We start from the raw sequence: 17,599 nt of genomic DNA on the forward strand, positions 1-17,599 counted from the left end.
ACACTCGCAAATATACACAAAAGCAAATAAACACCTAAATGCACACTCAAACACACACACACATGCAAGTGCACACGCAAACTAAATATACAATAGCACATCGAATACACACATGCAAAACCTCACACAGAAATACGAAAACGCGAAAGTAAACACGCAAAATTAATATACGCGCAAACCAAATGCACACAAGCAAAGAAATACACAGAGATAAAATACACACGCAAGCAAAATACACACCAAAAACACGCGCAGGCAAATTACATACACGCAACTACACACGCAGACTCACGCAGAGACTCAAACTAAATACAATTATACCAGAGTCGTATCGTGTGGAGAATTGCATGAGATTTTAATGACCTACACTTTATTTTTACTGTGGGTTGTGTATTGCAGTCATGCATGCAACGTGATTAAATAATGCCTCACTCTAACAAAATTAAGCACTGTTAACACGCACGCTCGTTTGACTCAGTTGAATAAAATCATCTGCCACTGTTTTGCCGATCACACGAGGGGCGTAATGTTACCGGTATTATCACTTTCATGGCCATTATGACTCACTGAGTTTTACAGAATGATTTGGTGTCAGCTGGAATAGAGTGCTGGAGTAATACCAATTATGAGGGAGATAACGAAGCATTGTATCTTTTTTGTTTTTGCCAAAGCGTGTTGTATATTGCAGCTCATGCATGCAAAGTACCGGTAGTAAAATAACTCATTACTATAGCATTTATATAGATTATTATTAACAGTCCCAGGCTTTGGGTGGAAAAGGTTACTTGATATTTCCGGACCTTGATACGTTTAATCCTTTCACTCCGATAGGGTAACTTTACATTCTTTTGTTATGGGTATATATTACGGTGCACACTTAACCTCTTATCAGTCACCAAAAGGATAAGGTAAAATTCACAAGAAAACTGACTTGCTCTACTTAACACTGTAACATACACATCCATCCATCCATCCATCATCCAATCCTACATTGCCCCATGAGGAGCGTAGGAGCCTGGGGCTAGGTAGTTGGTCCCGACATTTAAGATGAGAGTGGCCAGCCTCACTCATCCCTGAGTGGTATTACATGAGCAATCAACCCCAACCATCCCTTGGATATAAACCTTCACTGGCTCAGTCCGATTGGAGTGCAAAAATTACCCACTAAAACCAGCAGGAGCCAAAATCTGGTTTTATAGTTACCACTCAGCGTAGTAAATGCTTTCCTGGTGTACAGGAAACCATTTGGCTTGTCACTCAGTGTAGTCACCCACAGGCTGAAGGAAGAGGAAAGAATGAAGGAAAGAAAGACAGAAGAGGGAGTGTAAAGTCACCCGTAGGCAGAAGGACAAGGAAAGAATGAAGGAAAGAAAGACAGAAGAGAATGGAAGGAATGAAGGATGGAGAGGAAAGGGCAGACACCCGAGAGCAGCACTACATCGAGTGAGTGGATGGTGAGCGCCCCCATCTACCACAGTGTAACATACACACAAACCAAAATCAGGTTCATATACAAAAGGGGGATTCACATGGGCCTCACAATACAAAAACAATAAGTTATTTCCCACACCTAACCCAGTTACAATAAATGGAAGCTAAGTACTCACAGCTTGAGGAATTAGAACTCGTTGATGATATAATCCACACACCAGTATGATATGGAGAAGTAAACCAAAAGGAAAAATGGTGCACAACAGTGTGTTTTGAAATAAAAGCAACATGTCTAATAATCTGTGTGAAAATGTGTCTAGTGATGGTATATGACTCACTCGCTAGTTCCTGGCGTTTATATAACAGTTTACTTAACCTTCTTAGATCTCATAAGCCAATATACGGTCTTAAATATAATCTCCAACCTATTACACATACAGAAGGCATGAACTACCAATTACAAGCTAACATATCGTAACTCCTACCCAATCAAGAGTCGTTAAGAAGGCAGAGCTGGTCAGTTATTGGATAAAATTCTCATTTGCTCCTCTCACACGATATGTCACATCCACTTTTGGTAAAGGACAAAGTCACTATGAGTAGTACATGAAAAGCATTTAATGTTATTCTGTCCAGAAACGTAAATGCATGAAAAAGATTTAGTGATCTTTCTGACAGCTGGGCAAATAGTGAAATGATAACTTTTCCACTCGGATGAGGCATAACAGATAAGGAAAAAATTTTTAGTGTTCTTGCATGCGTCTTATCTTTCTCCTTTATCTGGTCACTTCTCGTCTTTCTTTCGTCCAACTCCGTTCTGCCCATTTTCTACACTGGGTAACCACGCTGTGACGCTGTCCTTACCACTTACGGATGATTTGCGAGTATTCAGCTCTGGAGAGACTTTTCGAACTGGAGAGGTTAGATTTAGCCTTCGTTATGACCTGCACTATAAGAAAGCTTTCCCGAAGTGAATAAACCTGTGCAGAGGCAGCCAGAAAAATCACAAAAAGACGTCACCGTACTGAAGGGATTAATGGCGGCAGTATCACCACACACAGGTTCCTATGACTCATCGATCGTGCAATTGAATTGTGTGATGTTAGCTGGAATAGAATTCTAGGGTTATCCCGATCATGAGAGGGTTTGAAAAGTGCAGTATTTTTAATGGGAATGCGTAGTCCATACCTCAGCACATGTATGCAACGTGATAAAAATGTTTATCACTGTAATCATAAAAGGCTGTATCAAGTACGCTACTATATGTGGTAAAGACAGCAGAATTTACCTCTGTTTGACACTTTCAGTTCGACTTTCTTTTTAGCATAAAGGTTGGTCTGCAAATAGCACTGCACTCACCTGACAGTAGCCTACCTATTATGGGGACGATTCAGTCTGCTGGTGTGGGTTTCGGTGTAGCAGTGGGAGTAGGAAATGAATAAATGATGCAGGAAAAGAAATTACTATAGTCTATGTGACTGACTGTGAAAAAGTTACTACATGACAGTATTGTGATACCAACTCTAACGTATGGACCTTGTTGGAGGGATAGAAGTCAAGAGTGAGAGCTGTGGAAATTAGTTATTTGAGAGAAGCATGTGGAGTCACATGGTGAGACAGACTGACAAATGAGGAAGTGAAGGAGCGTTGTGGTGTGGATGTGGATGTGATAGGAAGCGTTAAGAGAAACACACTGAGGTGGTTTGGCCATGTGAAGAGGATGGAGAGTGAGAGACTGACGAGGAGAGTGTATGTGAGTGAGGAGGAGGGAGGGAGAGGGAGAGGGAGGCCAAGGATGAGATGGAGGGATGGAGTGGAGAGGTATATGAGAGAGGGGGATGTGAGCTGGGAGCGGGGCAGTGAAATGGCTGGGGAGAGGGCGACATGGAGGCGATTTGTTTGTGGCCACCCCATAAGGGATTAATGCTTCTGGCAATAGATAGATAGATATTTGATTGAGCTGTGCAGCTGAAATGTATGGGGCTAGTAGGATGTTTTTGATATGCGGCTGCTGATCTACCGTCGATGATGTCAATGAAGTAAATGCAGGCATGTATTGTAGTGCAACATGCGGACATAGGTGTACACCGTGAGTGGATATTATAGTGCAACATGCGGACGCAGATGTACACCGTGGGTGGATGCAGTGCAACATGCGGACGTGGGTGTACACCGCGGATGGATAATTTACTTCATACACACTCGTCGTTTTATTAATCTTTATAATCAGCTTTAATATTTTTTGATAACGATAAACTTTTAAAGCTAATTTTGACCTCTTCAGTTTCGGAAATTATTCCATATTTAAACTGGATGCTTATATTGCAGTTTACAAATAAAATTATGTGCTAAAATAAGAATAGCTGTAGATTTACATCATCGGCGGCCAAGCTGCAGCCGCGAATCAAACACACCCTACTCGGCCCATGCATCTCAGCTGCACAGGTCAATCAAATAGACTACAGTATAACAGACCGCGCTGTCCCCGCTACACACAGGAAATCATCCTGGGAAATGGAAAAACAGCGTTATTATATGGACCACCGTGTACGTATCCTTCCTCCATGCGATTGTACTGACCCTAGGAGACCTTTTTCACACACATAGTGAACGCTGCACCTACTGTAACAATTACGATTCGAAAAAAAATCTCTCCAAACCTGGGTGATTAATGGCTAAAACATGATAGTGAATGGGTTAACCACCGTACAACATCTATTTTTAAACTTACTCCCTGCTTTCATCAGTGACGTTTATTCAGCCTGTAGGCGAGTTTTCGAACTCTAAGTTAGATCTATCCTTATGCAACTCTTTCATTACATGAATTGAATAAAATTATTAGATGACAGCAAGACTATAATATAAAAGATTTCCTCGTGGTGCAAGGCTTACGGCCTGGTAGTATCACTGGCTTGCACTCACCACTGTTGTAAATCAGACAATACAATCACCCCACCCCATTTCACCTCGCCAGCCAGTGCTTTCGCTATCAGACCGAGACCGGTATTTAGACAGCAGTACAAGGCCTCCTAGCACTTCTTAGCGATGTATTTTGCATAACACATTTCAACATTCTCTTGTAATATATATATATATATATATATATATATATATATATATATATATATATATATATATATATATATATATATATATATATATAATGTGTGTGTGTGTGTGTGTGGTTTTCCATTATGTTTTTTGTATCGTTTTGATATTCACAAATTTTCCATCAATATACAAAAGGTGATTAAAGTGTAATATACGAAATAAACCTCTTAGCAGGAGGTGAAGGACGATGTGTTACGATATCCCCAGGCCACTTAGAAAACCCAGTCAACCCACCACACCTTGTCTCACTAGCCACTAACATCGTTCGTCAATTGAAGCATTTCCTCACAGTGCACCACACGTTAAAACAGTTGTTAGTAATAAGGCAGCAGGATTTGTTGTTCATGTTCATGAAGAGTTAAGTAACAGTGCAGTACAATGGAAACAGGACATTATGTTACCCTACCATTTGAATACCTCATGATTCTCTCTGCTGTATAAAATCAATCAGCTATACCCCGTCCTCTTTAACTTGACCTTAAATTGACAGTCTCTCCAGCTTGAATGCGAAATATGATATCAATCACGAAAAAATTTTGTGGAAAGGATACAGTTTTGTCATAGTTTGTCTGTGAATTGCGGGGAACAAGTAGAGAAATGACGGAAATCTGAAAGTTAAGGTCAACCGAATACAACTTTGGACATTGTAGTAAACTGTTTTAAAGAGTAGACTGCAGAAATTCTAACTGTCGTGTTATAAAATGCAATACTCTTTTTTTTTTCTTTTTTAAGAATCAAGCTAATCATAAACTAAATGCAAAATAATATCTGTATCCGGTGATAATATTTAACTTCCATAAATTATCCAACAATGCCAATCTAGATGTGGTGGCAGACAGACTTTATTAATTTAACTGATTTGTAAATGGGTATTGTTATTAGAGGAGCCTTTTTTTCAGTTGATAAAAGTAAAAATAATTAGTCACAATTAAATATTTACGTCTCAGCTGCGCTGATTCTGGTATCAGTTTAGGATCAGTAACATACTGGGTCATAGTTTTTCATACAATAGGTATGAAAACAAGTGATTTATATCTGATCATTATATACAATTAATACTTTCAATATAATGAAGAATTTTGTACTTAATTTTCGCCATTCTCCCTCACTACCTATCTCAGTCCATCTAGGCCATCTGTCTATCTATCTGTCGGTGTATCTGTACCCAACTATCTATTTAGCTATCTATCTGTTTCAACCTATCAATCTATCAATGTATCTATCTATCGCCAGACGCCGTATTTTCGGGAGAGATGGCCACAAACGAATTGCCCTTGCCATTCTGTCCTCCGCAATCAGACAACCCTCCTTCCAGCTGACAACTCTCTTACTCAGATACCTCTCTACTCCATTCCTTCACCCCATCCTCGGTCACCCCCTTCCTCTCCTCCTCTCCACCTCAGTCACATACACTTTCCTGTTGCCAGATGAATTTTTTCAGTTAATGAAAGCCCTTTGGCAGCAAAGAGTTAAATGTAGTTTGTTTTTAACCTCTGCTACTGTAAGTCTCTCCTAAACTGAACAAAATCGTGTGTAAGTAGCAAGAATTAAAATGTAAAGAGGTCAGCGTAGTGAAACGACTAAGAGTAACCTAACCAAACTTGCCTTAACCGAACCCACCGTAACCCAGTCTAATCCAAACCAACCTAACCCAAACCAACCTCACAGTTCCTATCCTCTTTCCCTAACCTAACCTAACCTCATTTAAAGGAACCCCACCTACCCTAGTTACCGCTGAATTTACCTGTGTTGTTGCAGTGACCTGAGTGACAACGAGATTACAGAGCTGCAACCCGGCGCCTTCCAGCATTACACGGCCCTCCAGACACTGTGAGTTATTGTATGTTTTTTCTCAATCATTATCTTTAAGGTCTTACAGTTTTCTGATTACAGTATCTTCCTTGCCGTATTCTTCCCCCAGCCACACACTTTTTTTTATCATGTTTCATCTCATGTGCATATCTTGCAATTTTCTCCATTATAGCTTTTAGTCATATATTTTACTTTATAGTATTTATTTACAAGAAGGTTTCTCTTGCCTACATCTTGTTTTGCCATGCGTTCATTGCTGTACATTCCTAGTAATATGCTGGACTTCCCGCGCTAACTTCAGGAGGTAATTTCAGGGGCCATTGAAAGATATTAATGATCTACGAAATTATGTTGAGTTCGCAGCGGTTGCTCAGTAAATGGCATTTAACTCTGAAAGACTATAATGGACAAAGTAATCGCTTTCTACTACATTTTACCATGTTTTTTTCCTCTTCATTTGCTTGAGATAGCCTAAACAATATTCAACATATACAGAATGAGTTGTCAACCTTACCTCTTCCCTATCCACACACACCCCCTCCCCCAAATGAAAATCAGAGAATGGTAACATAAGAAGTGGATTATTTTCTTATTAAAACGGTTCGAATTTAAGTACATTTTGCTCTATAACCGTTGCGCATTCAACACATGTTTATAGAATATTATATCTTACAATGGCTTCAGGAATCACCTCCAGAATATAGTGCAGCAGCTCCAGGGATATCCTTTATTTTCATGGGAAGAAAAAGTGACAAGTGTAAAAACAAGTTATTATATATTCTCGCTAACTCATACCCTTAACATGCTTCCATTACGGTACATCTCTAGAACCTATGCTTTCTTTCACTCATTATCGTACTTATATAATTCTTCCAATAGCAGCTGTCTTGCGCCTACATTTTCTTTTTGTTTTTACCTTTGAGAGTTTGCATTTTTTGCAATCCAATTTCCTTCTGTTTTTTTCTTCTTTTTTTTTTTTTTGGCATGTTCCCTCTACAGTACTTCTCTTTCTGTATTTCCTCACATAATTTTCTTTTTAATCATGGCTCCACTACAGTTTTTCTTTTGCAATGATGTTTTCTCTCTTTGACATCATTTTTACCATGCATCAGGAGGGCTGCAAGAAGGTGTAGTAGTGGTTACATTGACGTACGTGTGTGAGACTTTGTATGGTATCAGAACATTAAGCCAAGCGCTCACAACTATGGAAACACGATTAGCCTACTAATGTATCCGAAGTGCGTTAAACTGATGGTACAAGATGTACTGGGACTCGTGAGAGATGTTGAACAAGGAAATGTGTTTATAATAGGGTGAAAAAGTGTGTTTGGATGATCTGGACATTCTGTGTGGAGAGAATGGATAAGACACGGTACTGATAAAGGTAAATGTGAGTGAATTTGAAGGTGGGAGGCGTGGTAAGCCAAAAAGAAAGTGGTCGGATACGGTAAACAAGTGTGTAAGATCGTGAGGTATGGAAGTTGATGAGGCTAGGGAACTCACAAGGGATCGAAAGGGTTGGATGGATTGTGCATGGAGGAGCACATGATTGAGGTTTGGCATCCCTTTCTGTTTATTTATAGTCGACAGCTGAACTCTCTCTGGTAAGGAATGTCAAGGTTAAAGTTATTTCTGATGTCATAATAATGTGAGAGTAACGAAAGCATTATACAATTACAGAATCCTGTCTGGAAATAAGATCAAGAGTATAGCAGCTGGCGTCTTCCAAGAACTTCCCCTTCAAGTCCTGTGAGTATACTACTGTTTCCAAGACCTTAATAAGTAGTCAAAGTTCATTTAATAAGTAGTCAAAGTTCATGTTCTGTTCAGGATATCATCAATACTATAATCGCTTTTCTCTCATTGTGATTGTTCATTAAACAGGTCACACATAATAGCATGGAGCGTATTGTGAGACCCGACCTTGTTGTGAGGACCACACGACACAAACATCAGATGGGCTTCTCGACTTCTCCATCATTACATTAGGCCCTTACTCCGAGATACCTTAGCACCTCTTCTCTTTGTGTTTTTGATGAATTCGATCCTGAAAACAGCACTTTCAAAGGAAAACAAAGGAGTTTCACTGCAGAAGAACTAGCAAACACAATGTCGAGAGGAAACTTTCACTCTCGGATTTTTTTTTTCTTAATGCGAGGAAGAAGGAACCAAAGGCTGAGCCCACAAAACAGTTCCTTCCAAGAAAAAAACAAAAACAATACAAAAGAGAGCCAAATTCAAGATCCATTCATTTCGAGATGCCTGGACACACTGCATTTGAAAGACTGGAGATCATACGAAGTAGGAAATACAGCCACAGGGAGACAGTTCCAGAGTTGACCTGTTTTATAAATGAAGGACTGGGAGTAACTATTAACTCGTGCATTAGAAAGTTGGACAGAAAAGGGATGGGAGTTTGTTGCTAGATGGGTGCTATGCTCCCATCGTAGAGGTGGAGAGATGCAAGCAGACAGTTTAGGGGAGCAGTGACCATTGAATTAGCGATAGAAAAGAGATAAAGAGGCAACAGTGCGGCGAAGAGACAGAGGTTGAAGGGAGCCAGTAATAGGAGGAGAGTTGATGAGACGAAAAGCCTTTGACTCCACCCTATTGAGAAGAGCTGTATGTGGGGAGCCTCCCCACACATGAGGGTTGTACTCTAAACAGGGCGAATAAAACCCGTGTATAAAGTCAACAACTGTGCAGGGGTAAAGAAGGCACGGAGTTGGCTTAGCATACCTAATCTCTTGGAAGCAGATTTTACAAGAGATGCAATATGATCTTTCCAAGATAAGTCCCAAGTGAATGAAACCCCAAGCATGTTCAAGGATGATGCAGGATTGAGCTGGATATTATTAAACATTAGTGGGTACTCCTGTGGAAGATTCTGACGGGTTGATAGGTGTAAAAACTGAGTCTTTGATGCATTAAAAAAAAAAAGAGATTATTTTTACCCCAATCAGAGATACGAGCCAAGTCAGACATTAGGTGTGCCACAGCCTCATCCCTTGTTTGTTGAAGTAACTGCTGAGATGGACGTTGCTGAAGCCGAATGGAAAGGTGAAGGATGGAATCATCAGGGTACGAGTGGACAGGGTTAGATGTACAGCTTAGAAGATCATTGATAAATAAATGGAAGAGGGTTGGTGATTGGACAGAGCCCTGAAGAACACCACTGTTAATAGATCTAGGAGAAGAACGATAGTCGTCTACAACAGCAGGTATAGAACGACCAGAAAGAAAGCTATAGATGAAAGCTATAGAAAGCTATAGAAACCGTAAGAGGGCAGATTGGAAATTAAAGATTTACGTCAGACTCGATCAAAAGCCTTTGAGATGTCAAGTGCAATGGCAAAGCTTTCGCCAAAGTCCTGAAAGGAGGATGACCAGGATTTTGAAAGGTAGGTGAGAAGATCGTCAGTGGAGCGTCCCTGACAGAGCCCATACTGACTATCAGAAAGAAGGTTGTGATAGGAAAGATGCTTAAAAATTTTTCCATTAAGAATAGACTCAAAAACTTTTGAGACAGGATGTTAAAGCAATTGGACGATAGTTAGAGGGTTGGGAATGGTTACCCTTCTTTGGGACTGGCTGAATGAGAGCAAACTTCCAGGAAAAACGAAAGGAACAGGTTGAAAGACAAAGGCGAAAGAGTTTACCTAGGCAGGCTGTAAGCACAGAAGCACAGTTCATGAGGACAACAGGAGGGACTCCATCAGGCCCATATGCCATATTAGTATTGAGGCCAGTGATGGCAGAAAATACATCAGCTGATGAAATTTTAATGTCAGCCATAAGGAAGTCAGAGGGGGGAAGTGATGGAGGAACACAATCGTCTAAGGTGGAGTTGCAGGAGAAAGTCTGAGTGAAGAGATCTGCTTTATCAGTAAAAGAAATAGCTACAGAGCCATCAGAGTAGAAAAGAGGAGGGAGGGATGTCGAGGTAAAGTTGTTAGAAAGGTTTTTGGCAAGGTGCCAGAAGGAGTGGGAAGAATTCGAGTTGGAGAGTTGAGAGCATTTAGTATTGATGAAATATTTTTTTTTAGCAGGGCGAAGAACAGACTCAGCATGATTCCGGGCAGAAACATAAAAAAGATGTGATTCAGCAGTGGGTTGGTTCTGGTAGCTTTTATAGGTCCTCTCCTTGTTGCGGACAGCATTAGAACAAGCATGATTAAATCAACGCTTTCTTGCATTAGTCAAAGAATTTGAAAAAAGAATGTATGCTTCCATGCCCGAGAGAATAACCTCTGTAATGCGCAAGACACACTCAGATGGCTCCCGGCCATGGAAGCAATAATCATTCCAGGGAAAATCATAGAAGTACTGCCTGAGGGTCTCCCAATCCGCAGCTCCAAAGTGCGACAGATGACGTTTCTTTGGAGGGTCCACAGGCCGCACCAGAGTGATAGGACAGGTTAAGGAAATAAGGTTATGATCAGAGGAGCCCAACGGAGAAAAAATATTAACAGTGCAAGCAGAAGGATTAGTTGTAAGGAAGAGATCAAGTACGTTGGAGCTCTCTCCAAGGCAGACAGGGATATGGGTAGGGTACTGTACAAGCTGCTCTAGGTCATTAAGGATAGAAACGATCAGATTTGTTTACCAGGTGGATCAGTGAAAGGAGAGGAGAGCCAAAGGTGATGGTGAACATTGAAATATAGAATAGAGATGTCAGAGAAAGAAGAAATGGATAGAATGTGTTCCATCATAGAAGTAAGATAGTCGAAGAATTTTTGATAGTCAGTAGAATTAGGAGATAAATAAACAGCACAGATATATTTAGTCAGAGAATGACAGGAGAACCAAAGCCAGAGAGTATAGAATTCAAAAGAATCAAGTTCAGGACCACGAGAGCAAGATAGGTCATTGCGTACCTATACACAACAGCCACCTTTGGCTTTTAAATGAGTATAGAGAAAGTAGGATACTGAAAAGGGTTTGCTGTCAGTTGCCTCAGACAGCTGAGTCTCGGTACGGAAGAGAAGGTGAGGTTTAGAGGAGGAGAGGTGGTGTTCAACAAAGAGAAAGTTAAAGGAAAGGCCACAAATGTTGCAGAAATGAAGTGTCAGACAGTGGTTCCAGGCAGCTCAAAGAGTCGGCACCTGGAGAGGCGCGGATGGTGGGGGCATTTATGGTACCCCCCCCCCGGGACTCCGAGGCATGGTCTAGGTGCACCATTTTCTTTTTTTCTTTTTTTGAAAATGAAGTGTAGTGTATACTGTGCATGTACTGTAGATTGGTGTTGACAGTTAGAGAAACTTGTATTGGAGAGCATGCTGGCCTACTCTCTGTGTTACTGAAACACTGAATATGTTCAGCAAATGGAGATGGTCAGGAACCTGTCCCGAGGGCTGATGAAACGGGAGCTCCAACTCTTCCTGTCATCAGCTTTCCATCCACCTTGGGAGTACTGCCCTGCTCGACTGGTGCTACAGTCTATTCGTCAGAATAGTGACAATCCTGAAGTAGCATCATCCATGGTCCATGGCGCTCAATGAGTGATCAACTTCTTGCATGTAGGCGCCGGTGAGACTACATATAAATGCGGCCAAAAGTGCTGACTGTGCCGAGGGACCTGCATGTGCTAATCACATGTGGCACAAGCGAGGATTGCTAGGCCTAATTGCGTTGTGAGTTTTGTGTACCACAGAGGATTAGTTCATTCAAGTACTTTACTTGACGAAGGGGACTTGCTTAGAGAACACTGTAAGAACTGTAAACCTGTTTTTAAAACCAGGGTACAGTCAGATGCTGTGCCTAAAAATCTGCCTAAAGCAGCTGAGACCATTCCTGTTGTACAATACGAGCACGTGAATCATTATAACGCACGCGAAAAATAAGCATATGAGACACATTACATTTCGCTATTGCTGCCTTGCTAGGTTCTGTAACTTTTACAGACGAGCCAGTATCCTACAAGCCAGTCAGATTTTATAGATGAAGAGACTACAATTAGTTGGGCACAATAAGATCAAAGATACTGGCCACAACCAGTGTAGTGGTTGGAGACGTGAGGATCTTTGGAACCATGCTGTTGAGGTTATAACAGCAACACCCCTTTTAGGAACCTGTCTGTTGACAGCATTATAGAAAACTGTTGGATCAAACTACATGAAATCAGGAACTGTAAGTGAGGACCGACAGAGGAAAAAGTGAGTAAATATTGGCCAGCAAAGGTCAAAGGTCAAAGCATAAACTTCCCTGATGGTTTTATGTGTTCTTAGAGTGTGTGTGTGTGTGTGTGTGTGTGTGTGTGTGTGTGTAATTCACGGGGTCGGTCAGGATCACTTGATGGTCGTGATCGTCAGCTTTTACCCTCCCGGAAGGGAGCTGAGAGCTCATATAGTCCGATCTAAGGGCAAGGCTGTGACCTTCACACACGCACACACCCGTCCCCTTGCTCAAGGGGGACAGTAACCACCCACTTCGTCAGTGAAACTTTTCACAACCTGAGCGAGGCGCGAACTCCCGTACGTTACCAGTGTGTGTGTGTGTGTGTGTGTGTGTGTGTGTGTGTGTGTGTGTGTGTGTGTGTGTGTGTGTGTGTGTGTGTGTGTGTGTGTGTGTGTGTGTGTTTTATTTCATATGGTTTCTTGGGGAACAAAGGATAATGTTTTAAGTGAAAAGTTCACAGACCAAGATTAAAGCGATTTTGTTGATGTCTTAGAGAGGGTATGTGCTGTCTGAATATTCTTGTTTTTGAGATTTTTTTTCCCTTTGTTTCAGGAAGCTGGATAAGAACCTCGTGTCGGTGTTAAGTGAAGGTTCCCTACCAGCGACGCTGAGGGAGGTGTCACTGGAGGGCAATGCTTTGACCGCCTTCCCTCCAGCCATCAAGTCACTTACCTTACTTCACACTTTGTATGTACCAGCACTTTTTCCTTTAAGTCTTTATTTTTTAATTAAATAACAGTACGGAGAAAGGAAAAACTACTGAATAAAAAAAATAAAAAAATCCATACAACAGATTACAGGTGTCCTCCATTCATATAAAAATCTGTAACAGTTGGACCTGAACAGCCGTAGGTTGAAGTTTGGGGGGAAACCACTCTGTGGAAGCGAGTTCCCAAAAGATGCAGTTTGGAGAATAAAAGAATTCTGATAGGCAGAAGTCCTGCAATTGGGCAGTGTGACAGTCCACTCATGAGTGCTACCAGGTGCCCGTGCAGTGCGGGGGAAGGCATGAAGAGGTGACACAATGGGTGCAGCTTCGTCTGAGCATTTGCCATTAAATCATGTATAAAATAATGAGAGGGAGGCAACATCCCTTCTTACTTGGAGGGGAGGTGGTTGATTTGTAATTGTAATGTTATTAAAATTTCTAACGGCCTTGTTCCGAATATTGCCTAGTTGTTTTGGTACTACCTCTCCACATCCATTCCACAAGAGAAGCAATTTTCTAGCTGAGAGTACACATGACCCTTATAAACCATAGCTAGCTGCTCGTCAGTGAAGAAGTATGGACTCTGTACAATAATCCAAGTTTCTTTGAAGTGGTCTTAGCAAGTGATCTAACATGAGAGGTCCAGCTGAGGGTACTGTTAAGTGAAACACTAGAATTTCAGTACTTTTAGAGATAGAAATGTTAGTAGCATTGAAGGTAATATAGGAGTCAGGCTATATTTGTCTATTAGTAAATTGCACATATTTGGTTTTACTAGCATTAAATAAGACAATATTATTTTGTCCCCATATGGTGATCTTAGATAAGTCTTGCTTTATGGAGTTTGCTGTACTGCATCGAGAGTTAATGATACTGAACTTTGTGAATGGGTGTTTAAATGCGAATGAACTGTGAACTGTTGAGTTATTTGCATATGAATGGATGGGATTTTTGGTGCCAGATAAGAGACCATTAATATGATTTAGGGATAGGATTGGAGCAAGAACTGACCCCGGTGGCACGCCGGCATTAACTGAGAAAAAATTGGAATTTACATCATCTACTTTATCTTTCTGTCGCTGAGATATAAGGAAATCAGAGGAACAAGAGACGTTAGGCCATAGCAAGGGAATTTGGACAGCAGGGAACGGTGCCACATTCTGTCAGAAGCTTTGGAATATAAAGGGCTGCTGCATGAGCTTCTCCATGTTGGTCAAATGACTAATGGATGGTGTGAGTCAGGAGATTGAATATATCAATAGTGGATCTTTTGTGACGAAAACCATAATATCTATCACTAATTAAGTTGTTTGATTCAAGATGTTTAACTATACTGTATGCTTATTAATTACAATCTCAAATACTTTATCAAAAGAAGACGTGATAGCTGTTGGTCTGTAATCAGACGGGTCTGAGGAACTTCGTTTCTTTGGAATTGGGTTGATAGTGGCTTCTTTCCAAGAGTCAGGCCTGAAGACGTACGTATGCAAAGTATGAATAATTTAGCTAGAACAGGAGCAAGTTCAGGGGAACCATTGTTCAAAATAACTGGAGGAATTCCATCTAGACCTGGAGCTTTGTTTGTTGACAAATTGTCTAGGATGGAGTTTACATATCCAGCGGGTATCTTAAGTGGGGCAATTTTTGGAGAGTAAAGTTCTAGTAGAGGGACGTTCTGGCTGACTTCCTCAAAAGTGCAATTATTGGCAAATGTATTGGCAAGGATGTTTGCATTATCATGAGGATCATTTGTAACGTTACCATCTGAAGAGTTTAGTGTGGGAGTGGGTGATGACTTGTTAAAGTTATTAATGAAAGATCTGAGAGCTGACCAGAATATTGTATTGTCATTAGGACTGTTTAATAATTTGGATGCTTGGTTGTGAAGAAAGTCTGATTTAGTAACAGTTTCTAGGAATTTCAAATTGACTGAGCTATTCAGGAGTTTTTTATTTTAAGTAAGAGTTATACGCTAATGGCAACCATATACTGTAGGCTGCGTAGCTACAATATATATATATATATATATATATATATATATATATATATATATATATATATATATATATATATATATTTAATTATATATGTTTTTTTTGCGCTCCTGGGTCGGGGAATCGAGGCAGGGACTACTGCATGAAAGTCCAGGCACAGTTACCAATACACCGTGGGCGTGGATAAAAGCCAAGCCACCCGAATTTCTATGACGAACCAGGTTAATCCGCTATGGTGGGGACATAAAACATCAGGATTATTGCTTAGCCCCACGCAACTTTGGCACACACGTGCTGTGTAGTGTCTCTCTCTCCAGTATATAAAAATCCTCGTGTTCTGGCTAGGATAGATTAAAACTGCTCTGCTTGCCGAGTTCCGTGGAGCTGCTAAAAATAATCCAGATGTGTTGTGACTGGAAGTGATATCCTCCCATAACAGATTTACCTGGTTCTGTCATAGAATTCAGATGGCTTAGCTTTCTTTATCACGTCATGGTGTAGTGGTAACAGTGCCTGACTTTCAGGTAGAAGTTTCGGGTTGGATTCCGGGCCAGGAGCGAAAAAAAAAAATGTACACACACGTGTAATGTGCGTCTCTCCAATATATATATATATATATATATACCAATGCAATTTTATATTTATAAACAGATGACATTGGGGTCCCTCGTAGCACCAACATCTTTGCGCTATATTTTTCATCTTGCACTTGAACGATGTTCTGTGTTATATGTATCGGTAGATATTGGCATAATGTACACCAGTAGCATAAAAGATTATAGTGGGGTATACTGTGCAGAATTACTCACTAAGGAAGTGGTATTACAAGTCTGAAAAGTCACTTAGAATACGACCATGAGTGTTTCATTACTGCTTTAAAAAAACTTCATACCCCATACTGTTTTCTGACACCGTTTGTGATCGATCTCGCGTACTTGCAACAATAAACGTTTGTACGTGGGCGTCTTTTGCAGTAACATAGTACAATCAGCGATAGAACTCCGTTCCATGGAACTACAGATATTATTTAGTTAGAAGTAAGCACTGGAGCCCGAGAGTTTTACTAAGGGTACCATAAACCCTCTCATGGTCAAGACAACTCTGCCATCTCTTTCCAGCTTACGACCAGTCCATTTTTATTGAAAATGAGTCAATGCTGCCTTTTTAGAGTATATATATATATTGTTACGATGGAACAGAGAAAGATAACGTGCACTTTTAAGTGAGAATGCTAAAAATCACTACTGTCCCGTAAAGTTCCAGGTTCAAAACAAAAGAGTTAGGTAAAAATTACAAGTCAAAGTTTAATGCTTAAACTAACAACAAAACATTCAGGACTCATAAGGATAATGTAATGGCAAAAACAGGTTAAATATATGGTTAACTGCAATAGCCTCTATTAACACGAAATTAGCAAGAATAAATTTATCTAAGTCAGCCCTGATAAAATGAGATACCAGATAATACTCAGTGAATGCCAGATAAATAATCACAGATACAAACTATTATCACAAAAATGACTGGACACATAAAGAACCCTACATGAATTACAAAAACTTCACTAGGCCTACAAATTAAACTTATATGCTATACAGTACAAGAAAAAATGCAATAACAGTTATACTCAAATTACACACAGCTGCTAGATGGTTGGAGACTTCTTGAGCACTCACAATAATAATATCTGTACAGGGGAGGACAGAGATGTGAACAAAATGAGGAGCAGATCTAAGTGGCCATGATGCAGAGACTGAGCTCAACATATAGGGGCCGGCAGAGCCTGATACAACTTGTAAGAGGACGCGCAAATGAAAGCTACATGGGGACATAGAGTTCACAATCCCGCTCTGGACAACAGAGAGAACGACTTACTCTACTATAACGGTAGAAGGGGGGGACTGAGGCAGAGTGCACGCTCGTGATCAAACATGCAGCATACTGTGCGTTAAAATTACACAAAGGATGTGATGAAATCATAGGCTCAGTGTAACACCTCCCCACAAAGAAAAAGAAATTTACAAAGGAAATTTCTTATTACTCTAAAAAACAATCTGTCTAAAGTCTAGATAAGCAATCTGCAATAACATTTTCTTTCCCCTTGACATGTTGTATGTCTAATGAATACTCCTGAAGAAGTAGACTCCATCTTGTCAATCTCTGATTTTTTATCTTTAAACTTACTAAGGAATTTCAGTGGGTTATGATCGGTATAAATGACTATGGGGTCAAAACCAGAACACAAATAAAATGAAAAATGCTGTAAACCCAAAAATCAAGGCCAAAAGCTCTTTCTCAATAGTTGAGTAAGTTCTTTTGAGGTGGAGTGAACTTCTTACTGTAATAAGATACAGGATGTTCAATACCC

At 40.4% G+C, this 17,599-nt stretch overlaps 1 protein-coding gene across 1 annotated transcript in view; it reads left to right on the forward strand.

Annotated features, from left to right (window-relative positions):
• The first annotated feature begins 12,468 nt into the window (after positions 1 to 12,468).
• The window catches only part of LOC145409334 (thyrotropin receptor-like), a 72,186-nt gene continuing 67,055 nt past the window's right edge, over positions 12,469 to 17,599 (forward strand). The window contains 2 exon segments of the mRNA XM_080279805.1: positions 12,469 to 12,509; positions 13,084 to 13,218. Coding sequence (XP_080135931.1) covers positions 12,469 to 12,509; positions 13,084 to 13,218 — 176 coding nt within the window.

Source organism: Coenobita brevimanus, chromosome 80, assembly GCF_032717465.1.
Source record: "Coenobita brevimanus isolate Jiangsu-jjx chromosome 80, ASM3271746v2, whole genome shotgun sequence".
NCBI classification, from domain to species: Eukaryota; Metazoa; Arthropoda; class Malacostraca; order Decapoda; family Coenobitidae; genus Coenobita; species Coenobita brevimanus.